This window comes from Cnephaeus nilssonii (assembly GCF_951640355.1).
Source record: "Cnephaeus nilssonii genome assembly, chromosome: 11".
Lineage (NCBI taxonomy): Eukaryota > Metazoa > Chordata > Mammalia > Chiroptera > Vespertilionidae > Cnephaeus > Cnephaeus nilssonii.
The window spans coordinates 83,809,168-83,836,625 of NC_137082.1; the positions used below are offsets into that span (position 1 = coordinate 83,809,168).

Sequence of the window (27,458 nt, forward strand, 5' to 3'; positions counted from 1 at the left end):
GACCGTACCTTCACTACACCCACAGCCAATCAGGAGCGCTATGCAAATTAACCCAGCAAAGATGGCGGCCCCCACGCACTGCCCCGCCCCCCATCGCTGAGGGACCCGGGCGGTGGCGGCGCTCCAATCGCTGAGGGACCCAGACGGCGGCGGCGCCCCAATCGCTGAGGGACCCGGGAGGCGACAGCATCCTGATCACGGATGGCAGCGCGGGGCCGGGCAGCGCCCGCCCCATGCCACCGCCACCAGGGTCCAAGCCCCGACCCTGAAAGAAGGCAGAAGGCGGTGGCCAGAGCCAAGGCCTGGGTCCCTGATGCCGGAGGAAAACTGGTGCTGGCAGCCAGGTGAAGGAAGGTCTATTGCACGAATCTTCGTGCAACGGGCCTCTAGTTCATAAATAAGTAGAACAACAAATTGATGTTTCTCTCTCTCTCTCTCCAATAAATAAATAAATAGATAAATAAATAAAAATAAAAAACAGATTTAAAAAATTGGTGCCAAATAAACAACACTTAGAGCATGCCTTAGAAACTTATTCCTAGAATTTCATCTGAAATTGTTCGCTTTCTTCTATATTCTTCCTGGTGATAAATGAATTCGTTCCCCAACTATTTGTGGCATAAAGAGACCTTAATCTTCCCTTCAAATCTGTTAAGAAGGAAATGAGAGTATAGGATGGCATACTGACTTCAAAGCCATTTCTAGAAACTGGTTTAGGAGTAGCTGTTAGCATACTGCAATAAAAGATAAGTCAATATTGTATTTTGATATTATATTACTTCCAATGAATATCATTTCATAAACACCTTTTAAAAAGTCTAAAATCAGACATAAATCCTTTTTTCAGAGAACAATTAAAAGTAAAATAACTTATATGACTACAACTAAATATAGTCATTCTGTGTTGTCGATACTAATCTCAATGCTCAATGTGTCCCTGCAAGAAACCACTATAACTGAAATTAACAATATTTTATTAGTCAAAAAATGAGTTCATTCCTGAAAATAAAGAAGAAAAAAAGGTCATTCTTTCACCAGGTATATGAAATCTACCAAATCATCCCAAATAAAAATGAATGAGAATGTAATTACTGTTTGTTAAAGCACTCTTTTTTTTTGAAAATTCAAAGTGCTTTAATTAGGAATGTTTTCACAACTATGCCTGTTTCTGAGTGTCACATACTTTTTCTCTTTCTCTCAATGAGTCAGCCCAGCAAAAGCTGAAACTGAAGAGAAAAAACCATCACATAACATAAATTACAACTACTGCACACCATCCCTATCACAATGAATTTAGTCACTTTCTCAATAATAGCAGTTTGGAGAAATATGAGTTTTAATCTCCAAATTCTACTTTATTAAATTCTCCATTACAGCATTTGTCTAAACAAATAATCACCACTTCGGTCTTATAATTTGGCTGGGACACCCACCACAGCGAGCAAAGGGGAAAAAACATTTTTGATGGCTCATTCAAATGGAAAAGCCATATATCAGAAGTTATTGTGTGAAACCTCAGTACTTGTGATGGAAAGCGCAGTTTGGCAGAACACATTCAATCAGGCTTGGCTCTTTAAAACATTAAATACCCAATTATAATCACATTACAGTTGTGTCTTATAACAAAAACAAAAAGCACAAGAAATTTCAAGGTCAACCCTCCTTGCTTCACCTTCTTTTAAGCATTAGAGACAATTTAAAAGCTTGAAAATATACTAAAAGACAAGGTCAAAGAAGTAAGAATAGAATCAAAAGAAACACTGAATAAATGTTATAACTTATCTTTCCTTCTCACAATATAACTATTCAACATAATTCTTTTAGATACTATCTGAAATTTATATTATAAATAAGTATCAGATATTTTCATATTTTATTTACATTCAAATTCTGAGTAACCTTGTAAATCATACGGTCACTGGCTTTTTTTTCTATTTTTTTCAACCAAAGTTATCTTTTAAATATTACTATGCTGAATCTGTTACAACAGTGAATTTTTACTGTTTACCTATTACGTGCCAGCCTGTGTACTATACTTTTGCTCATCTGATCACCTCAGAGCCCCTAGCAGGGAAGATAATCCTCATTTTACTGTGAGGAAGCTGAGTCGCTAAAAAGTTAAATAGCCCAAGAACCCCTAGTTAGCAAATGACAGGACTGTTATTCAATTCTTGGTCTATCTATTACCAACAGCCAGAACCTGATACTTGCACCTCTTCCATAATACCAAGTTACCAAAATCTAGTGCCAGTCCTGCCAAAGGACAATATAAAGCAGTGGACTCCAAAATCAGGGGGGAAATATCTGTTTCAATCACAAAATTGTATTTTTGGAGGAACTGCTTATATATTTTGGAATGCCTTAAACACACACACATACACACACACACACACACACACACACACACACACACACATTAGTGAGGTTGAGTGGGCTGTGAGGGATCTGCTTTTTCCACAATCCTCACCACTACCACTAAGCAGGGCTGTGGTTTAAAATAAAGAATGACGGGAGCTAAAAGTTGCCTTAGCTATCAACATACAAAGGAGACCAGCAGTCTCCCAAAATGAGAATTTCAGTGAGAGGAATTCCAGCACAACCTGCTTAATACATATTATGAACTAAATATGTGTGTCTCCCCAAAACAAATATTGAAGTCCAAACACTCAATGTGATGGTAGTAAGAGGTGGGGCCTTTGGCGGTGATCAGGTTTAGATGAGGGCATCAGGGTGGAGACCCCATGATAAAGTTAGTGCCCTTACAAGAAGAGGAAGAGACACCGGAACTTCCTTTCTCTGCCATGTGAACATACACTATGACCATCAGCACGCCAGGACAGAGCCCTTACCAGAACACCAACCTGTCAGCATTTGATCTTACACTCCCACACTCCAGAACAGTGAGAAATAAATGCCCACTGTTCAAGCCACCCAGTCTATGGGATTGTGTTACAGCAGTGTGAGCTATTTGTTACCACCATACACTGAGCTCCCATCAGATAACGAATCCCACGGTAAGGGTCTTCGGCCATTGTTGTGTAGAACATCCCTAACAAGGTAGGGTGATACGCTTACAAATTCAAGTAAGGAATAAATATCATTTGCCTTGCTGATATAACTAAGACTACCAATACCACTGATATTTTTGATTAGATGAACATTTGAAATATTTATTACAATTCAGGTTGGGTCCGCGTCAAGTATTTATTAAAATCTTTGGCCGATTTTATAAAAAAACTGTCAAGCAGAAAATAAAATCAGATAAATTATTAAATAAGAAATGGTACCTTAGTGATTGTTGTCAAGGCAAGTTCAGTTAGGAAGCAAGGACAAATCTCTTGTGGGCAATATCTATTTAACAATCAAATTTTCCTTTCTGACTGCCATTGGCCAAAATTTGCACCACATAAAATGAAAAGCCAGTTGGAGAAACAGCAAAAACATGGCTGATGTATTCAATTTTGTCAGTTTTCAAAGACAGTTTTTACATAAATCTTAAACACTGAGCAGATAAAAAAGATAAAATATTCTCTTAATTTTTTTAATTGTCTGGCATAAATTTAAGAGATTTTCTGATCATTAACTTCATCTAATTAAATTTATTTTCTTTTCAATTATTTTAATTTTAATGAACAAGCAGCAGCAGAGCTTTGGTGCATGTAAGATGAGGATAAATGCAACACAGTTTTGGAAGTGATTTTATGCACAATATCTCACTTATTCCTCACAAAACGGCTTATGTTTATCAGCTTTATAATGAGGTTCAAAGTTGAAGAACATGCCTAAGATCACCCTGAGCTGGCACTCCATCCAAATCACCTGATTCTCAGTATCAAGCTCTGGAAATCCACCCTTATCCACAAAGACTTCCAGGAAGAGTGGAGAGAAAAGACAGCTGTGAGGTCCCTGTGGTGTAACCCAAAGAACAGAGAGAGGAGAGGAGGGGGAGAGCCTGGTATGAACTCACAAGAAGCTCGCCCAGCATCTCCTGCCACGGGGGGTCTACCAGCCCCAGTTTCATGAAGATCCTTGAGATGAAGTCCTAAAAGTCAGGGAAACTTTAGGAATCCTCATTAACTCTACTGTTGGCTGTCTGGGGAAAACAGGCTATTTGCCCCCTCAGCAAATCCTCACTGGGATTTCAGGAAAGAAAATCTATTCTCCATAAAAGAGACACAAACCCTGTTTTATTAATTTTCATTGTTATTTTACACATACACTCTGCTTTCCACACAGAAATTAGAATGGTCAAACACTCACAATATGTTGTCAAGGACATAAGCCTGAAAAAAGCAGGAAGCCCCCAAATATGTTTTAAATGAGGATATCGAGCTAAAAATGAGAGCAAATCTTATTCTTTGGCTGGAATTATGGTCCACACCACAACTAACAAAATTATAACTAACTGAGAGACACTGAAAGGTCTGTACCTGTGTGCATAAAACCTGAAGGAGGAAAGATAGGACATGACTGCTATGGTAAAAGGAACAACGAATTCACTAATAACTGACTATTATCTGCCAAAAGGACCAACGGGCATTTCGACTAGATTAATGAAAAAGTGCAGTGTCCAGAATGGAGGGGCGGGGTGGGGTCCAGTTCCAATCTATTTGATGCTGGAGAACTGTACTCATGGTCAGACTCAGAGAACTGGCTGATAAACTGGACCTCATCAACAACAGAGAGCAATGCAGAAATCAGTAAGAGAAACTAAGATCTTACATAGAAGGGGGTCAGTGGAACCCATTACAGCTGCCTCAAAACCATGTATGCCTCAGTAATTAACTGTACTGGCTCAAGTGTCTGCCAGGATGGGCCCACAGCAGAACAGATTCCAGCACAGGAAAGGGGCCCGCACCCGAGTGGTGCAGAAATGGACCGGCCACATCACCATCTTCTAGAATGCTTACTGGAAACCTGTATGGCCGGGCCCCACCTCATGCCTATGACTCAGAAATTCCAAGGTATAAGCACATGCATTGTTTTCAAGTCTGCCAGGAGGCACTGCTAATGCTGGGAGCCAGTGTGTGACCTTTATACTTATCTCTACAAGCCTAGAACTCTGATTCCCTTAAAACACTACAGTAATTAAAGCTGTAGCATTCTTTCCTACACAGTAAAGTAATATAACAATTGATTATTTTGCCATTTTCTCAGCATATTAGAGGAATTTCTAAACTAACAAACTACAGAAGAGAAGGAAACCATTTTTTCTTGTACTGTAAATTATGAATAGAGGCATGTTGGCATGTATTTTATATATATTACCAGATAAAGTAACATACGAATGTATAATTCATTCTAACCACTTTCAGTTAAAGAAGCAAATCACACTTGACCCATGTAAAAACACTTCTTTAAAAAGAACAAAATCTAGACAAGTTAATTTTCACTACTCTCCTTAACTGCAAAGAAACTTAGCAGTAGTAATTAAAAAGTATTAATAATCCCTCTAATTATTTATGACACTGAGCAAACATTATCCAAGCACTCGCTGTGTTCTGCAGGCCAATAATAAACACGAAGGACAGATGCTGCAGCTGGAGTGTTTAGTCTAAGAGAGATAAATTGGTACGCGCAGGCCCAAGAAAACCTAATTGTAAAAATTCAATTTAAGAGCAACACAAATGACATTATGTACTTACTAAAGGAGATTTTGAACTATAGAGGGAAATCTCTATTCTTTATTTTGACTGAGGTAGAAACAAATGCCTACCTCATTTGTTTTTAAGGATAGCTGAATGTTCAATTGACTAACTTGATAAGTATACTGTGGTTGTGTAAGAAATGTTACCTTTTAGGAAGTACACATTCAAGTATTTAGGGGTAAAGGGCCACGATGAATGTAACTTACCCTCAAGTGGTTAAAAAAAGTGTGCATGTGTGTGTGTGTGTGTGTGCGCGCGCGCGCGCAGAATGATAAAAGAGAGGGAAGAAAAGCATACAAATATATAACAAATGAGAGAGAATGTTAACAAATCAATCTAGATAAAGCTATACAGATTTTTTGTAATTTTTGGGGGGGGAACTTTTCTATATGAGTGACTTTTATTTCCAAATAAAGCTTTTAAAAAGAGGAGGAGGGAGCCTGGCCAGCATGGCTCAGTGGTTGAGTGTCAACTTATGCACAGTTCGATTCCCGGTCAGGGCACATGCCCAGTTACGGGCTCAATCCCTGGTGTGGGACGCGCAGGAGGCAGCCGACCAATGATTCTCTCTCTTTCTCTCTCTCTCCCTCTCCCTTCCTCTCTGAAATCAGTAAAAATGTATTTTTAAAAAGAGCAGATAAGAATCATGTATGTAAAATAGCTGCTAACCTGTCTGGCAAACAGAAGGCATTTGAAAAATGACAGACATGTCGCTATAACTGACTTTACACCCACCTTGAGAGCAGATAAGCATTAGCTTTTGGTATTTAATTACATACAAGTATGTACTGAGAGTGCAGATGTAAGGTGCTCTGCTAGATCTGCAGTGAACAACCTCAGAGAAGTCAAGCAGCCACTTACACATTCAGGAGTCAGATAGTAACAATGAGAGACAAGACAGCAAAGTTCAGGAAGCAAAGAAACTAAGCTCAAGTGCAAACCAACATCACCTCTTTCCTGTGTGATCTTAGACAAGCAATTTAATAGCTAGGAACATTTCTACGTCTAGCACATCAAAAGGTAAAAACATCTATTTCACAAGGTAGCCAGGAGAATAAAGTAAGATGTACGAAAAGTTGCTCTGTAAGCTCAGAAGTGTTATAAACATGTTAGCTCTTATTGTATTGTATGTAGAGCAATGTAGGGAGATGAAACTCCTACATAGTAATCATAATGCAAAGCAGAGTTGAGTGCCACAGGAAAAGATTACATCCTACTAAGAGGGAGAAGAGGAACTCTTCATAGAGAAGGTAGTACTGGGGATGGACCTTAATGGGTGGATGGGCAGAAAATTAAAGTGACAGAGAGGAGGAAGGAGGATTCTAGGTTAAAGAGATAACCCAAGCAAAGGCATGAAAAAGAGTGGCAGGCATGGAAGATTAAACAAAGGTTTTGCAGGAATCTAGGAAACAAATAATAGATAACCGGAAATAAATGAGAATGAACTGGAGAAGGCGTGCCTAACTCCTGTGAGGGCCCAGACATGTGACTCATTACTCATCTGGACCCAGTTCTAGCACCAGGATTCGCATCTTCCCTTGCCAGAGCCAACAGAACTTCACTATCCAAAACTATAAAGTTTTCCAAAATAAGGCATGCTGTTTCAGAGGAAATAATTTCAGCAAAACATACAATACACACACTATGAAAGGAAATGTTTTCTGTCCCACGAAAAGTTCAATCCCAACAAAAATGAAGATATCCAAAAGAGTTTATAATCTGCATCTAGCTTTGCAACATTATTTCTTTTCAGTGAGGAACCTCCAAATCACATTTTCTCAAGCCAATATTAAAGTAAGAAAATTCTTCCCTGGCCAGTGTGGCTCGCTGGTTGAGCGCCATCTCATGCACTAAACTAAAAGGTCGCTGGTTCAATTCTCGGTCAGGGCACATGACCAAGTTGTGCGTTCGATCCCCAGTCGGGGTGCATATGAGAGGCAACCAATCAATGCTTCTCTCTCACATCAATGTTTCTCTCTCTGTGTCTCTCCTTGCTCTCTCTCTAAAACCCAATAAAAAAATTTAAAAACACTTTTTTAAAGTAGGAAAATTCCTTAACTACCAACCAAAAAAATCATCAAAAGTGATCACTGAAAACTAAAGTCAAATTTTCTTTGTCAGTTTGACTGACTTTCCTAGAATGTGGCTTAATTCAAATTACATACTGTGATCAAATTTACATTTTACCCACAATACAGCTTTGCTTTTTAAGAGAATGTCCTTTTGTTGTTTTTATAATCCTTTGACTTGCATACTGTGAAATAACGATAATTACTCCATCATGTTTTATATTTTTGCATGAATAGATTTGTAAAGATTTAGGAGGAAAGCTATATAAAATGCACTGTAACTATAGCACACTAAAAATTCTAACTATTTTAATGCCCTTAACTGAATAGTAACTTTTAAAATGGCAGAGGAAAAGACCATAGAGTCACTGAAAATTATATGGAAATAATTTCAGATCATCTATCCCAACTTCCTCATTTGAAAGACAAGGAACCTGGAAGGAAGGAAAATTAAGGCTATATACTGCTAGCGAGGTGGGAGCAGATCTGAAATTAGGAAGTCAAGTGTTTTGGCACCTGGTGCTGATGACACCAGATGCCATCCTGGACTTCATTCTGATGCCACATAACTTCAAGAAAAACCAAAACCACCCATGAATCTACGTTTACTTTTTTAAACAACTCCAAAGTTTTGCCATTGTTTTGGAGAAAGCAATGAATGACCTTATATTATCTGCTCCCCAAAATCTCCAACCATATTGGAGTATTGCAAAATACTCAACCTTTAAATCCCTATACCGGTTTAGTAATTTAAAAAAGCCAATACTACTGGATTAATGAAGTCTTCCCACGGGACACAAAAAGCCATGCCGATGCTGCCTTCATGGCCATGAATGAGCAAGCATGTACAGCCAGCTCACCTGAAACAAGGCGGGCAGTAGGTAAGAGTAACTCGGAGAATAAAATTCTGCAGGTCTGGCATTCTAGGCAGCCTGCTCAGCACCAAAGACAAAGCCATGAGTGATCACAAATGTAATTCAACTCATAATTAAAAGAAATCAAAGGATGGCAAATCTAGAAAGCCTGGTTCACAGCTCAATTCCTAGAGTCAACAGAGAGAGGTCTTTTAACACAAAGAGGTTCCCATGACTCATTACCTAATGTTACCACACTGAGGTTCTCCATTTTCTTATCAAACTGATGTTCCTCCCTGAGTGTGGGGAGGATGCGACAACCACAATTCAGCTGTGGAACTCGGCTCCATTTAAAATTCCTCCAAACAGCCCAACTCTGCACTATGTGATTAAGTAGAACGTTTAGTAAGAGCAGCTGTGCAGACCTCACAACTACCCAAGTGTCAGCCTACTTTTCTCCTTCAGAATAAAGCAAAAGTTCCGTTTATATAGCCTCTCGTGGCATAGGTCCTCACACCAACAAAGAGGCAGACCAGAGGTGCTCGGTACTTTCCCAGTCTTAGGTCTGATCACTGTGAAGCAGAAATGAGGCTTTGGTGGGGAAGGACTTTCCACAGTTAACAAAATTTGCTTCTAATCTGATAAAACTCACATTTGTGCCACTTTTGAATTTATAACAAAACTCTTCAAAATATACTAATTGGTCATCAACAAATGAAACATTTATTACTATACCCAATTTGAAAACTATAAGAAAACTATACCCAATTAGTCACATAAAACCCTAACCAATACAGTCCTTAAAATAGAATGATTTCCTTATAAAACACAAGCAGTAAAAAGTTACCAAGAGCTTAACTGAATTGTACAGCTAGAACTCATACAATATGCATATTTATAAACGTTCTTCTTGAAAAATGGTGCCTTATAGGTAAACAATTTATTCATTATTTGCATATATTTAAGTGCATTCACTGCACTGAATGCAAAAATGAGTATTTTAAATTACTTTCAGTATGTCACAGTTACACAGCCGCACAGATCCGATATAACTGTTCGTAGTGGCAGCCAAGGGAAACGGAACTATTTACGACTCATTAAACAACAACCTGTGTACATCGAAGAACTGAAAAAATCAGAAAGGACTTACTTGCTACGCCTGATGCAAGTCCGTACAGCAGTCCTCCCCCATCTGACTGCTGAGAGAAAACATGGGCGCCTGGGGGAGGTGGCTTTTCCTGTCTGACGAAGTTATACAATAAAGTTTTCACAAGTTTGCTGGTGTATGGAAGACTACACAGAAAGGAAAAAGGAGAAAATCAGACTCATACTTATGGGAGTCATCTGATTGTATATAATAATAATCTATATAATCTAATAATACAAAAGGATTAGCACAATTCAAAGAAGTCTAGCATGGTCACATAATAGTGAAGACCATCAGACTTGAGGCTTAACTCTGGCTTTCTCCTTACTATGCCATAGATCATTGGTCAAATCACTTCCACTCTTGAACTCACCTTATTCGTAATCTGTATAACAGGTGAGATATTATAAATTCAGTGTATAATACAGTACCTGGCACTTGAAGGGAGGTAGTAATATAGAATTAGTAGGGAAAAGAAAGAATTAAAAAGCAATAATATAAAAGAGTATACTTTTTAAGTATGAAGTTATTTAATTAGTGCATGCACACAAAAATATATCTGTAGGTATACAGATTTTGTAAACATTATACTCTTTGCTTCTAAGTAATGAGATGAGGAAAAGGGAGAAAAAAATAGGTGAAAAGGGATGTGTGTCCACAAATTGGTGATAGATCAGTTCCTGCAATATAGAGAAAATTTCTTAATAGACTCTTGAGCCAAAGCTCAGGCCTTTTCCCTATTATCAGTGAAGATGCCATGAAGAAAACAAAGGTAGTAAGAAGGATGAAAGTCCCTGAGAACTTTAATCAAAGCTACTTTGTCTTTGTCTTACATTCCAAAATTCTGTGAAGACTGTACCAATAAAAGGTGTGTGTGTGTGTGTGTGTGTGTGTGTGTGTGTGTGTGTTTAATTTATCTATTCCCATCCCCACCCACTAGAAGACTGTAAGCTTCTGTTCAGAGTATAGCCCCACATCCTAACATGCCTGGCACATGGTTAGCACACAATAAAGATGTATTGACTCAATGAAAATAGGAACAGTCAGTCAAGAGGTTATGTGGAACTGGTGAAAAGGGAAAGACACAAAAATAATTTCAATGAAATATTACTGGATGACTGCTTAGACATAGAGAATGTGTCTGCCTTCCTCCCACCCCCCTCCAATTAAAATAGAAACATACCTTCGACCTCGCATCAAATACTTGTGACTAATGCTCTGCCGCAAAACTTCTTTGTGATATAGTTGACAGGAAAGGAAAACAACCATTGTTGATATAGCTTCTACTGATATTTCATATGTAATGTCTCTGGAAAAATAGGAAACAAAACAGAATAATGGATCAGTTTGGAACAGTAATATATTGCTCTTTTCTGAATTTAAAAACTCAAATCTAAATATTCAACATGCTTGTATTATAAAAAATACTAATATGTTTAACATAAAAATTAAGTTAAGAAAAAATATGAAACCGTTCCCCAGTCATTAGCTCTTATAGTTGGGTCAGGTATCCCATTACTTCCCTATTTTCCCATTCCCATCTCCTACTGAATAACAAGTCTATTTATTAGTGTATGATGGAAACAATTACTAGCAGTACTCTGCTTTAAAGATCCACTCTACAGCCCTTATGTTCATCCCTGTTTAGTTATAACACAGAAACAAATATTCAGATTATAAAACTGAAGAGAAATCAGTGTAGGAAAGAAAACAATGCCTTTTCAAGTTGACAGTCACTTTGCCATGAGAACAATGGCATGTCCTACACTCCTATCTCCAGTGCCCTCATTCTCAAGGCCAACTCTGCATGTTCAGCAAAGTATGAACACTAAACAAATTATTCCTGTTTTATATGCATATTTCTTTTGGGAAGGAATACTCTTGTCCCCTCCCAAGATCATTATTCCCTTTTACAAATAAATCTTACCGCATCTCGGCCATTTGGCTAAGATCAAGGGTAGAAATAAATCTGAGATCAAATAAAAAGGAAACAAAATTTTTCTGAGGAGCACGAACAGGAATAAATGCCTTAAGAAATCTTCAGTTATTATAAAAATTTAAACGAGATTATCATGGGGAACAGTAACATGTTAGACCAGGAAAGTAGAAATCTCAACAACACAGCAAAAAAAGTAATAACTCCAGAAGAACATAAAAATATTTTATGGAACTGAAATATTCATGGAAAGCCCAAAGAAAAACACTTACTATCTACTTAAGTGGGGCTTATTAAACAAATTAAAGATGACTTAATGCTAGAACTAGGCAAGCTGAAATTCTACCAGATATTTTAAGGACAGAATTATAGTGCTGACAGAAATATCTTTTCAATACAAAGTATACAAAACTCAAGAGGCCCATTCAATTGATCTCATGCCATGCAATACCGTTGTAGTAATAAAAACAGCACACAGAAATAAACCAATGGAAACCAATCGAGAACTAAACATATAGTCAGACCTGTGTATATATGGAAGCAATATATAATAAAGATGGATACAGAAAATGGAGAAAAAAACAAATTGTAGAGAAGATGGTGCTAGGAAAATATGGGCTCATTTCATAAAGAAAAATAATGATGGATCCTAACTTACTACCTACTATCAAAGACCTACGACAGACGAATTACAGGCTTAGATGTGAATGGCAAAACTAAAGTTAATAGAAGAAAATGGATAATGATACGTTGGTAACATCAGCATAAGAAAGGACTTCTTAAATAAAAGCCTAAGAGCACAAACCACAAAGCCAAAAACAAAGGCATTTAATTACATCAAGACTAAAAATTATTGCTCAACAAATGAAACTTTGGACAAAGTTAACAGAGAAATGATACATTGGAGGGAAGAACAAAAAACTAATATCTAGAATGTTATAAGCAATCCCTGCAAATGGCAAAAAAAAAAAAAAAAGGCAAAAACTCCACTAGCGAACAAGAGTGAAAATATAAAGTCACTTTAAAACAATATGCTATCCCTTTATGCCCTAGAAAATGTAAAAGAGTGGCAGGCATATGCTGATATGTACTGCTCATGGGAATATTAACCAGTCATTTTAAAAACAACCTATAACCCACTATATGTATACACCCCAAAGAAAAATTCACAGAAATATGTCTCACTGTGGAAGACACTCCCTAAATGACCCCAATAATCCCTACTTCCTCATATTCATGATCTTGTGTAGTTTCCTCCCCTTGGATCTGGTGACTCACTTCTACAAAGCGAATACAGTGATAAGGTGCCACTTCTGAGATATGAGCTTACAAAACAGATGATGGCTTGTGTTGGGCATGCTCTCATTCTTCTATTTGCTTTATGTGAGGAAAGCCAGCTGCCTTGTAGTGAGCTGACATGAAGAAGTTCACCTGGAATTAAGGGAGGCCTCCAGTCAACAGGAACAGAGGCCCTCAGTCCTAGAGGAATTAAATCCTACCAAAAGCCAAGCGAGAAATCTAGGAAGCAGGTCCTTCCTAGTTGAGGCTTCAGATGAGACCACAGCCCCAGCGATAAACTTAACTACAACATCATGAGACACTTGAGTCTGGGGCACCAACCTACGCTGTACCCAGATTCCTGATCTTAAAAACTGTGAAACAATGTTGCTTTAAATGGCTAAGTTTTAGGGGGATTTATTATGCAGTAATAGATAGATAATATAAAGACATTCCTCATTTGTGGTGCTGCAGTCCAGGTGACCTTCACTGTGGAACTGGCTAAGTAAAATGTGGATGCACACAATGGAGCAGTTTTAACAGCAACACTAAGCTGTTCATTTAGCATCAGAGGTAGCTCTTAGCAGTTCTGAGAGGAAAAACTAAAAAACTGACTGAGTTCTGTAACACAATTCTACTTATGTACATTAAAATATATGTACACATAAGAATATTTTGTACTTGAACACATACACATATTAAATATATGCATTAAACATATTAAAATGGCTATTTATGGAAAAGAACCCAGTTGAACTTACCACAGTAGGAACTTAACAAATATCAAATGGAATGAACAAACCATCTACAATTCTGTATTTAACAAATTTAATTTGCTAAAGTTATCTGCTTTGAGAAGTTGAATGTTTCATTCGTTTTTACATTGTTGCCGTTTGCAAATCCCCACAAACTTAGCTTGAAACAGCACACATTTGTTACCATACAGTTCTGGAGTTGCAGTACAGGTTTCAAGGGGTTAAAATCAAGGTATCAGCAAGCTGCTTTTGATTCAGGGGGCTCTAGGGAAGAATCCATTTCCTGCTGGTTTGGGTTGTTCACAGGACTTAGCTCTTCCTGGCTATAAAACCCGGGTCCCCCCTTTCTTGATGCCTGTAAGCTGAGGGCACTTCCCAGCTTCTAGAGGTCACCTCCATCTTTGACTCATGGCTCCCTTCCTCCATCTTCAAAGTCAATAATGGCTTTGAATGACTCCTCATACTGCTTCTCTCTGACCCACCCTTTTGGTTTCCTCTTCTACCTTTAAGGACTCACGTGATTAAATTGGGCCCACTCGGAAAATAAAGGACAGTCTCCACATCAAAGGCCCTTAACTCTAACCACATCTACATCCGGTAGAAGATGTTTTCTTCTATTCCTATTTTGCTGGAAGTTTTTTCATGAATGAATGTTGAATTGGTCAAATGCTTTTTCCACATTTACTGAAATATCATATGGCTTTTCTCATTTGTTTTGTCAATGTGGCATATTATATTGATTGATGTTCAAGCATTTAACAATATTGCATTCCTGAGATAAGCCCCACTTGGTCATAATGTATTATCATTTTCATATATTACTAGATGCAATTTGCTAATTTTTTATTTTTTTTTAATTGATTTAGACAGAGAGAAGGAGAGAAGGAGGGAGGGAGGGAGAGGGTGAGAGAGAGGGAGAGGGAGAGAGAAATATCAATTTGTTGTTGCACTTACTTATGCATTCATTGGTTGATTCTTGTATGTGCCCTGACCAAGGATCAAACCCCCAACCTTAGCGTATCAGAACAATGTTCTAATCAACTGAGCTATCCAGCCAGGACAATTTTCCACTTTTTAAAAATATATCTTTCTGTTTTCTTTTTATATAATGTCACTATTAGGTTTTAGTATCAGGGCTGTGCTGGCCTTATAAAACAAGTGCTTTTGAAACACTTTTATTGAAATATGTACTTTATGATGTAATATTGAGCAAAGACAGCAGAATAATATGCATCATATAAATGAATATACATGCAGATGTTAATATGCAGAAAATAAAAACAGCAATCCTGGAAGATGAGATTATAGGTAACTATTTTATTTTTATAATATATTTTTATTGATTTCAGAGAGGAAGGGAGAGGGAGAGAGAGAGATAGAAACATCAATGATGAAAGAGAATTACTGATCAGCTCCTGTTGCCTCTGCAGGCACCCACCAGGGATCGAGCCTGAAACCTGGGTATGTGCTCTGACAAGGAATCGAACCATGACCTCCTGGTTCATAGGTCGATGCTCAAACACTGAGCCATGCTAGCCAGGCTATTATTTTTAATTTAAAAATTTTAATTGAGTTTATTGGGGTGACATTAGTTAACAAAATTATATAGGCTTCAGGTGTACAATTCTGTAATACATCATCTGTATATTGTATTGTGTGTTCACCACCTCCAATCAAGTCTCCTTCCCTCACCATTTATCTCCTCTTTACCTCTCCTACCTCCTCCTCTGCCCCTCCTTTTCCCTCTGGTAATCATTATACTGTGTCTATGTTTTTAAATTTTTAAAATAGGAAGAGCATAAAGGAAATGAGTGAGAGGAGAATTTGCTTCAAACTGGTTGTCTCTACAGGGAAATTTCCTGGAAAAAAAAAAATCATAAAAGATGATCTGAGGATAATACCTAATCTCTTTGACCAATATAAATATATCATCTATTTGAAAATTAAATTAATCAAGAACTAAAAATAGAGGCTAGTCATTAAATTGAACTTTTATTGATTAAAATCTGATGACATATGGAAATAAGAGCAAACAAAAAACTGAATCTCATTGTGGTATACTGTAGGAGTCATCAGCCCAAACTCAGAAAACCTGGGACCTGCTTCTGAGTTCCCTGTTAAACTCTGTTCTCTTCAGCAAGTAACTATCTCTCGGTCTCCGATCTCTTATTTGTAAGTAAGTATATTAGACCAAATTATCTCAAATGCCATTTCTTGCTATAAGTTTCTATAATGCTGAAAAAAAATTCAAGGCAATGTTAGGTTCCCATGAAAACAAAATTTCAAATATATTAATTGGACTATCTTAAGTGCCAAATAATCAAGGAAAAGAGCCAGACAGACCAATACTTGAAATAAACCAAAGTTCTACCATGCTGAGTGTGGTGGTTTTTAAAAGATGAAAAATGTTTTAAGCCAACAGATCTTTCTTGTTTTAATGTCCTTGTATAATCTTCAGAAGATTTTCATTACACAATCACCAAAACAAAGTCAACTTTAAAAAGCCAAAGTGTTGCTTTGGCTCCATATTATCCCAAGAACTTTCCACCATCTGGCTGAAAATGTCCTAGAACAAACTACTGTTGGAGCAAGTTATTAATTTCATGTGAAGAAAAAAAAGACAGGCGCCATGACCTTGCCCTGCTCTGCTGGGGCAGAGTGGAACATTTGGATAAAGACAAAAGCCTTCATGAAATGGGTGTTAGTGTTGGCGAAGGGCAAAGTCAATGAACACAGAGGAAAAAAACATCCTCCTGACTTACTACTGGAGAAGAAACGGGACAGCACTGTAAATGGAACACAAGTTTAACAAAAACAACTAACAAGTTCAAAGGATTAATACCTAAGTTCAGAAATATCACTGTCTGCCAACATGGGGAGTCTAAAAGTAAAATAGAAGGAAAGATTAAGAAGAGGTATAGTATATTACAGATACTGCCAATAGCAGTGATGGCTAGTTTTAAAAGTCAGCAACATCAAAGACATGGTAATACAACTCATTTATAATAAGTCTTATCAGTGCGACAGACGGTGCCTGGAGTTAGGAGTAAAAAAACATGGATGTTAGTCTCAGAACTGTCACTTGTTACCTCTACCGGCCACCTTAACTGTCAACTTCCTCATTTGTAAAAATTAAGGAAGTGGATGAAATAAACTCAAATATCTACTCTATGTTTTCATGGTTTCTCAGAAAACCAATACTATGTATGTAACAATGGAGCAAATGTATAAAATATAGCCACAAATTTTCTTGAAATAAAGTTCAACCACCAAAAAGAGCTATTAAAAATATTCTTACAAAAATCAAAAATTAATATTGATTGATAAGATGGATACATAATAGCTAAGAAAATATACCAAAGCAGTTATGTGGTTATCCAACATGCAATCATACCAACTTAAAATGTTGCATTCATAAAACAAGAAACAATGAGTAATAAAAAACTCTCAGGAATTAAAAATGATTGTTAAACCTTTATCAAAAGTTAGAAATGGCTTTTAAATATATGAAGAGATATTCAACCTCACCTGTAATGAGAAAATGCATACAAGAATCACAGTCTGATTTTCATTTTTAACTTACAAAAAAAATTATAATACACAATATTTGCAAGGGTCATTGAAATGGATTTGTTGGGAGTACAATTTGTATAATCTTTGTAGGAGCCAGCCCCCCCGCCCCCCGTTAGGGACTGGGTGAGACAGCCCCAATCGGCCCGGATAGCTGGCCAGGCTGAGGGACCCACCCGTGCATGAATTCATGCACCAGGCCTCTAAAAAAAAAAAAAAAAATATATATATATATATATATATATATATATATATATATATATATATATCCATTCATCCCATGGACATGGACAATAGTGTGGCGAAGGTCTCTGGGGTGGGGCAGGGGCTTGGTGGAGGGCAGTAAAGGGGGGGGGGGGGAGAATGGGAGACATATATAATACTGTAAAAAATAAAATAAAATAAAAAGATACAGTAGTTGGGAGAAACTGGCTGAAGGGTGAAAATAATTAAGTAAATAAGTAAATAAATGAAAGTTAGCATCATTAAAAAAGAATCGACCAATGAATGCATAAATAAGTGGAACAAATCAATGTTTCTCTCTCCCTTCCTCTATCTAAAAATCAATTTTAAAAGAAGAATGAGACTGTTTATGCCTGGTGTTCTCGAAAGCTGAGTTGGCAGCCAAGCACCCGCTCTCTGAGAGTGTATGGTTGCTATTGATCACATGGCATCAGTGAGCTGCACCTCAGTGATGCTTATTTATCTGTGGCCTGTTATTACATCAAAGGCCCAGAAGAACCTCGTTTTACACCTTCTTTGAAGACCAAGCTGAGGTGAAGAGGAACACGGAAAGCAATTCCTAAGATCTCTAAGAGGACGTGAGAGTAAAATCTGCCTGCTGGTGATTAAGAGGCCTGAGACAGATGACTGGGGAACCGGCTTACGAGCTCTAGAATCTGCCCTGGAACTGGAGAACCAGTTAACCAAGCTCCTGCTAGATGTGAAGACTATCGCTTCTGCCAACAATGACACTAATGTCTTATGCTTCTTGGTAAAGAGCCCGGGTGAACAGAAGAGTAACACCAACTACCTGCACCACCAGCTAGTATATCGTAAGAATTTAGAAAATCAGGCCCAGGAGGAGGAAGCCCCAATGAAAAAGCCTGCTGAAGTGTGAGGTAAATCAACCCAACATCTGAAGGCAACAGAGCAAGTAAGTCTTCCCATTGTAGTAGGTGCCCAAGTCAGCTACTTACGAATCTTAATCTTCTCCATTTGTCAGAAGACTGCTTCCCTTCAGTGGGGTGTAATATACAAATAAATCTATTTTTGCATTATTAAAAAAAAAGAATGTACAACACTCATGAAGAGTGAACCCTAATTTACACTATGTCTTTGGGTGATAATGATGTGTCAATGTAGGTTTCTTCTCAGATCACAGTGGCATAAAACTGGAAATCAACTACAATAAAAACAACCCAAAGAAATCAAACACATGGAGACTAAACAACATGCTATTAAACCATGACTGGGTTACCAAAGACATCAAGGAAGAAATAAAAAACATCATGGCAACAAATGACAATGAAAACACAACAATCCAAAATCTATGGGACACAGCGAAAGCAGTCCTGAGAGGGAAGTTCATAGCTCTACAAGCCTACTGCAAAAAACAAGAAACAATGGTAATAAATTACCTAACCCAACAACTCAAAGAGTTAGAGAGAGAGCAACAAGAAAAGCCCAGTGTAAGCAGAAGGAAAGAAATAATAAAGATCAGAGCAGAGATAAACGACATAGAGACCAAAGAAACAATACAAAAGATCAACAAAACCAACAGCTGGTTCTTTGAAAGGATAAACAAGATTGATGAACCTCTAGCCAGGCTCACCAAGAAGCAAAGAGAGAGGACCCAAATAAACAAAATCAGAAATGAAAGAGGTGAAATAACAACAGACCCTGATGAAATACAAAGGATTGTTACAAAATATTACGAACAACTCTATTCCAACAAACTGGACAACTTGGAGGAAATGGACATATTCCTAGACAAATACAACCTTCCAAAACTCAATCAGGAAGAATCTAAACAGCTCAACAGGCCAGTAACTATGGAAGAAATTGAAGCAGTCATCAAAAAGCTTCCGGCAAACAAAAGCCCGGGGCCAGACGGCTTCACAGGAGAGTTTTACCAAACTTTCAAGGAAGAACTAAAACCTATCCTCCTCAGACTATTCCAAAAAATTCAAGAGGAAGGAACACTTCCAGGCTCCTTCTATGAAGCCAGCATCACCCTAATACCAAAACCAGATAAAGACAACACAATGAAAGAGAATTACAGACCAATATCCCTCATGAACATAGATGCCAAAATCCTCAACAAAATCCTAGCAAATCGGCTCCAGCAATACATCAGAAAGATCATACATCATGACCAAGTAGGATTTATCCCAGGAATGCAAGGATGGTACAATATCCGCAAATCAATAAATGTGATACATCACATAAACAAATTGAGAGATAAAAATCATATAGTCATATCAATAGATGCAGAAAAAGCATTTGACAAAATCCAACACCCTTTCTTGATAAAAACTCTCAACAAGGTGGGAATAGAAGGATCATACCTCAACATAATAAAAGCTATATATGATAAACCCACAGCAAACATCATACTCAATGGGCAAAAACTAAAACCATTTCCCCTAAGAACAGGAACAAGACAGGGATGCCCACTCTCACCACTCCTGTTTGACATAGTACTGGAAGTATTAGCTACCGCAATTAGGCAAGAAGAAGAAATAAGAGGCATCCAAATTGGAAAAGAAGAAGTGAAGCTGTCCTTATTTGCAGATGACATGATATTGTACATAAAAAACCCAAAAGATTCCATCAAAAAACTAATAGACTTAATAAATGAATTCGGCAATGTAGCGGGATACAAAATTAACGCCAAGAAATCTATGGCATTTCTATACACCAATAGTGAACTTACAGAAAGAGAGACTAAAAAAGCAATCCCATTTACCATCGCACCAAAAAAATTAAGATACCTAGGGATAAACTTAACTAAGGAGGTAAAAGACCTATACGCGGAAAACTACAGGACACTGAAAAAAGAGATAGAGGAAGACATAAACAGATGGAAGAACATACCATGTTCATGGATTGGTAGAATCAACATCATTAAAATGTCCATACTACCCAAAGCAATCTACAGATTCAATGCACTCCCCATCAAAATACCAACGGCATATTTCACAGACCTAGAAAGAACTCTCCAAAAATTCATCTGGAATAAAAAAAGACCCCGAATAGCCGCAGCAATCCTGAGAAAGAAGAATAAAGTAGGAGGGATCTCAATACCAGATTTCAAGCTGTATTACAAAGCCACTGTTCTCAAAACAGCCTGGTACTGGCACAAGAACAGACATATAGATCAATGGAACAGAATAGAGAATCCAGATATCAACCCAAACCACTATGCTCAATTAATATTTGACAAAGGAGGCATGAACATACAATGGAATCAAGACAGTCTCTTCAATAAATGGTGTTGGGAAAATTGGACACACACATGCAAAAAAATGAAACTAGATCACCAACTTACACCATACACAAAAATAAACTCAAAATGGATACAGGACTTAAACATAAGACGGGAAACCATAAAAATACTAGAGGAATCCACAGGCAACAAAATCTCAGACATATGCCAAAAGAACTTCTTTACTGACACTGCCCCTAGGGCAATGGAAGCTAAAGAGAAAATTAACAAATGGGACTACATCAAAATAAAAAGCTTTTTTACAGCAAAAGAAACCATCAACAAAACAACAAGAAAGCCCACTGCATGGGAGAACATATTTGCAAATGCTAGCACTGATAAAGGTTTAATCTCCAACATCTACAGGCAGCTTATGCAACTTAATAAAAGGAAGATAAATGATCCAATAAAAAAATGGGCAACGGACCTAAACAGAATATTTTCAAAAGAAGACAGAAGGAAGGCCAAGAGACACATGAAAACATGCTCAAAGTCACTTATTATCCGAGAGATGCAAATCAAAACAACAATGAGGTACCATCTCACACCTGTCAGAATGGCTATCATCAACAAATCAACAAACGACAAGTGTTGGCGAGGATGCGGAGAAAAAGGAACCCTCGTGCACTGCTGGTGGGAATGCAGACTGGTGCAGCCACTGTGGAGAACAGTATGGAGTTTCCTCAAAAAACTGAAAATGGAACTCCCATTTGATCCAGTAATCCCACTCCTGGGAATATATCCGAAGAAACTAGAAACACCAATCAGAAAGGATATATGCACCCCTATGTTCATAGCAGCACAATTTACAATAGCTAAGATTTGGAAACAGCCTAGGTGCCCGTCAGCAGATGACTGGATCAGAAAACTGTGGTACATCTACACAATGGAATACTATGCTGCCATAAAAAAGAAGAAATTCTCATCATTTGCAGCAACCTGGATGGAATTGGAGAATATTATACTAAGTGAAATAAGCCAGTCAATGAAAGAAAAATACCACATGATCTCACTCATTTATGGATAATAAAGAACATTATAAACTGATGAACCAAAAGATAGATACAGAGACAGTAAAGCAACAAACAGACTTTCAAATTACAGGGGGAAAGTTAGGGAGAGGGGGGGGAGATAAGAAATCAAACGAAGGACTTGTATGCATGCATATAAGCATAAACAATGGACGCAAAACTCTGGGGGGTGGGGGCAAGTGTGGGTGTGGGGTGGGGGGGGTAATGGTAAGATATGTACACATATAATACCTCAATAAAAAATTAAAAAAAAAAAAGAATGTACAACACTCATGAAGAGTGAACCCTAATTTACACTATGTCTTTGGGTGATAATGATGTGTCAATGTAGGTTCATTAACCCTAACAAATGTACCACTGTGGTGTAATTTGTTTAGAGTGAGGGAGGCTGTGCATGTATGGGGTGAGGGGGGCATATGGGAACTCTGTACTTTCTGCTCAGTTTTGCTGTGAAACTAAAACTGCTCTGAAAAATAAAGCCTATTAATTTTTAAGTGTTATATTATTTAGAAATATAAAGGTAGGATAATGGTAAAGGTTTACCACCAGAATAGCTAAGAATTGAAAATTATCGTCTCTGGGGAAGAAAGGAAATAAAGGAATAGGACAAAGAACAAGCCCTCAGAGCTATTTGATTTTTTTTGCTCAAAACATGTGCATACATATATTAACAATTTAAAATAACTGTGTCAGCATCAATGGCTAATATTAAATATCCAAATACAATGTAATCTGAACTATGCCTGAAAAGAAATTATTTTGTAAAGAACTAATTTAGCCCCAGACGGTTTGGCTCAGTGGATAGAGCGTCAGCCTGCGGACTGAAGGGTCCTGGGTTCAATTCTGGCCAAGAGCACAGGCCCAGGTTTCGGGCCAATCCCCAGTAGGGGGTGTGCAGGAGGCAGCCGATCAATGATTCTTTCTCACGGGCCTTTTATAATATAGACTAGAGGCCCTTTATCTCTCTCCCTCTCATATTTTTTTTTTAAAGAGTGTGGCTATTTAAGTTAAAAAAAAAAAGTATTAATTTATATAGGTGGCATAAAAAAAAAGAAAAAATCAACTATTTGTTGGTAGAATTAAAATTCACAGTTAATGTCAAATCACCTCATCCATATTTTGCTATTCATGTATTAATAGTAAAAGAGATTAACAAAAGCATTCTGTACCAGTTTTGCTTTTTTAAAAGTAAAAATTCTTTGAAGGCAGAGGGGCAAGTTTACAGGGCTGAGCTGCCTAAGAACCCTGCAAGTGGCCTTAGGAAAGTCACTTCCCCTCTCTCTACTTCAATGACATGTACAAAATGAAAGGGCTAGAATAAGGTTTTTAAAAAGCTTAATTCTAGTTCTAAAAACCCAATGAGTATATGACTCTAAATAGCCTGTAACTTGAAAGAAAATATGCATATGCAGGCAAAATGGCCAGGATTCAGGACTCTGCTTCTGCTAATCTTTCACACCTAATGCCAGGCTAGAACCTGTCCTCCCAAACAGCCAGAGAAACTCCTCGGAACAGCTTGATGCAACAGAAACTGGCTTCAGTTCCCACACACATCATTCAGCCTTGCCTTTTGAATCTGACACATCCTATATCCTATGACCACTACACTTGTTAATGACCAAGTGCTACTACTTTTCCTTGAGAAATTTAAAATAGGAAAAATAAGTCAGAAGCAAATTGATTATACTTAGTATGTGTAAGAGAACACACTATAAGGCATTTAACATCTTCAAGTATATTTCTTTTGTCCTCAACACTATCCTGAGCCACAGAGTAGTAGTGAGAGCACTCGGCAGACCCCATCCCAGGATGAGATGCTCCCTCTCAGCTGCGGGCCCCTCCAGTACAGCGAAGGACTTGCCTAGCTGTTCCTTCAACAGCTATGTGAATTGGTCTCTCAACTCATACACTTCAGTTTCCATGTCTAAGATACTGAACAACTACACTCAATGTCTTCAAATGTATTTTCCAAGTCACAATCTATGACCTATTAACCCCAATTTTACAATGAGAAAACTGAAGCCTGGAGGGACACTGATGATTAGTGGTAGAGCTAGGATTCAGTGGTGTTTTCTGCACTAAAGGATACACCCTATACTTCTTGGCAACAGGCAGTTAGCATTTATGAACAATGTGAGCACATATCTTACAAAATAAACATTTGTGGTGCTGGATATATTTTGCTCAGATTTCTTCAATAAGCCAGGTTAAGTTTTACATATTAAAAATTATTTAACTGGAATTTTTTTCTCCCCTGAGGCACCAGAAATCCATTTTCAAGCTAAACAGCTATTCTGAACTTAACATAAAAAACTGTAATGGTACATTAAAACACCGTCGTCTTTAATTCAGTGCTTGTAATGTCATAAATGCCCAATTCCACCAGAAAGCTATAGGAGCTGTTCACCTGACAGCACTGAAAATTTCGATGCTGACGGGCTTCAGCCACCCGCCCGCCGAGCTGCATTTGGAGAAGGACGTGGGCATCGACACGCAGGGCTGTGGAAAGGCATTTCCCCAACAGCGAGGCCTTCCGTGCCAGCCATGGGCCCTGCAGTTCGTTCACTCTCTTCCAACAACTTGCAGACTCCAAAAGGAGACTGTTTCTGGCTCTTCAGGTTCTTAAACCACGTACTCAGTGTTAGCACCAAACGTTTTCAATATTCGAATTTTCCACAGTATGACATCTAAGCCAATACCATTAGTCTAAGGGTTGAATCAGTGTGCATTCGATATCATTTTATTACATTTCAATAATCCTGTGGATAAAGAGAATTTCATAAAGATTCTTAATCAGTTTTATCCTCCCCCAAATACTTCCAAAATGTATTTTAGAGAAGTAGCTCTAAAAAATATATTGTTCTTTTATGTCCTAATAAACAGGGAACCCTAAACACAATCAAACCTTTACTCCTGCTAACATTCAAGTCTTGACGCCATCAAACATAGCTTCCCAGGCCTAATTTCCCACAAACCCTCTGCTCTAATCAAACTAATGCAGTGTTCTCAATGTTCACACCCAGAGAGCCCTTTCCGCCTCTTTAATGACCCAGCCACTGCTAGTCACTACGGCTGGAAATGACTGCAGCATTCAACTACTCCTCTCACTGGGCCACCTTCCTATGTATCTATCCATCCCTGAGCTCTTCAAAAGCCACTTCTTTCCCTGCCCAGGGCCTCGCACAGCACAGACACACAGTATATTCACAATATATGTTTTTGAGGATGAACTCAATGAAAAAGAACGTATATTGTGAAGGGATAATCTGGAGACTACTGAGATATTAGCTGATTGTCCCTGAACTGTCCCACACTAGTCAGCATTTCCTTAAACATTGTTAGATGTTATTTCTCAAGTGTTTCAGCCCCTAGTCATCCTTTCTATTACTAATGTCTATAAGACGTTGAATTCTTATAATATAATTACCAACTGCAAAGGGCTTTGCGCCAGTACACTTGCAATGGAACACGCCTTAGCACCATGTAGACAAGATGCTGGGAAACAAACAAAATGCTTTAAGCACACGGAATAGGTTGTGTCCCTACTGATTTACTGATTCAACAAAAAATTTTTTGGGAATCAGGCAAACCAGAGCACTAGTGACATAGCAATGAGCAAAATAAATGCAGGCACAAGAAAAATCTTTGTTTTCATGGAACTCACATTCCATTTTTTAAATATATTTTATTGATTTTTTTACAGAGAGAAAGGGAAAGGGATAGTTAGAAACATCGATCCGCTGCCTCCTGCTCACCCCCTACTAGGGATGTGCCCGCAACCAAGGTACATGCCCTTGACCAGAATCGAACCTGGGACCCTTCAGTCCACAGGCGGACGCCCTATCCTCTGAGCCAAACCTGTTAGGGCTCACATTCCAATTTTATTTGAGTAATACAAGTAAGAGAAAGAACAGATAATATGAAAAGTAGAGATGACTATTCAGACAAAAAATAAAGCAAGATAAAAGGACAGAGAGTGAGAGGGGTGCTATTTCAGGGAAGGCAGAGCAGCTCTTTCTAAGAAGCAGACCTTTGAGCAGAAAGAAGCTTGAAAGACATATGGTCAGGACATAAGCCTACAGGTATCTGAGGGGAGATATTCAAGGGAAAATAAGAAGAAAGGGCAAAGGCCTCGGAGGCCGGAGGGGATTGGCAGGTCCCAAATTAGCAAGGACACCAGCGTGGCTGAAATAGAATGAGTGGTGCGACAGGGTTAACAGATAACCTCTACTCGACAAAAAATAGACACACACCGGAAAAAGGCAGGGAAGGCAATCAATTATGAAAATCTCATCTTTGCCAATACTTAACTTACGAAAAAACTAGGTAAGGTTTCCTAGATTAAATTATAATGTGAAAATCGGCAAATGAGGGCCAGGCTAGAATGAAGCAGCCCCAGTTCTCAATGGCTGTTCACAGGCTGATGAGGGAGAACCCACCAATGGGCCCCAGAGGAAGAGGCTGTCTGTCTGGCCTGGGCCAACAGAAAGGCCCACTCTGAGCCGATGTCACAGGGACCTGTCCACAGTGTGGCAGCAGAGAAAAGGAGGAGGGCCTGTCCTTGACAAGGGCATCGTCATTTACAACTAACAGTGATCGCTTTGAAAGAACTACAGCAACAAAAGCAGACAAAAAGACATAAAAGGGAAAAAATCCAGTTCTAGTCACCAAAATAACTTCTATTTCATAATTAAAAAGCATCACAAACAGTTTCCAACCCGTAAGTTTGGGGTCCATACAATCTAACTGCTTCTGATGCTAAGACCCCACTTAACCTCCACCACTGGCGGAGTCCCGGGTCATTACAGTAACGCCAAGAGCGGACACGCTGTCACTCTAAGTGTTCTGCTTTCAGCTCTGTCCTGCCAACCACCTTCTTCTTCTGATCCCCTCTCAGGGTCCCGAGAAAATACCTTTATCTTACTTTATTCCTTTCCCACTCACTTCCTTGAGATCAAGGAGCAGGTCTAATAATTACAGAGAAGGCTTTATTTTCGGAAGACATCTCAATTCGAGTGGATCAACCCAACAGAGACTGAAAAATGTCAAATCATAAGCCCATGCATGACTTAATCTTTACTTTAAATATATAAATGCTGAGAGGAGTTAAGGAAGGAATCCTGTAAAATGGGCAATTTTAATCTCACTGAAGATTAACAATCTCAGAGAATTAATATTTTATCAAGAAATCCAAACTGCAAAGCAGTATTGACTTAAAAGTCAATTTTCATCACAAATTATTCCTTCAAATTCTGGGAGTTTAGGGATCCTGCTCTCTTAGTAATAGAGTATAATTTAAAATTCAGTTTACGTATAGATCTCTAAATATCAATGCTCTCGATAATCACTTGCTTTCAATGTTAACAAAATGATTTCACAGTAAGCTAGTTCAGAATTGCCCTCGTTAGCCAAGAGAACTAGATTCCTCTTGCTGTTCACCTGCTAGCGCAGCACTGGCGTGCCAATGTTAACGCGAACGTTTATAATGAGACTGCTGATGCTCAGGTGAGAGCATCCTGGTTCCCATATGTTAATATTCCTCCTTAAATTATAAGCTGATCTGTAACACTGCACTATAGTTACAGTAGATGAAACACTGAAAGAGTAGTTTGGTTTCACATGGAAACAGTTACCAAGACAAACCTTGGAGGATGGAGTTCCAAGAATATTAAATCATAAG

The 27,458-nt window shown here is 38.2% G+C and overlaps 1 protein-coding gene across 2 annotated transcripts in view; it reads right to left on the reverse strand.

The window, feature by feature from the left end:
- DYM (dymeclin) overlaps positions 1–27,458 on the reverse strand; it is a 238,356-nt gene that overhangs the window by 153,299 nt on the left and 57,599 nt on the right. For both annotated transcript variants that reach the window (XM_079784585.1, XM_079784586.1), the window contains exons 7-8: positions 10,902–11,027; positions 9,722–9,864 (exon numbers count right to left, since the gene is read on the reverse strand). In XM_079784585.1, coding sequence (XP_079640711.1) covers positions 9,722–9,864; positions 10,902–11,027 — 269 coding nt within the window. The remainder of the gene's footprint in view (positions 1–9,721; positions 9,865–10,901; positions 11,028–27,458) is intronic.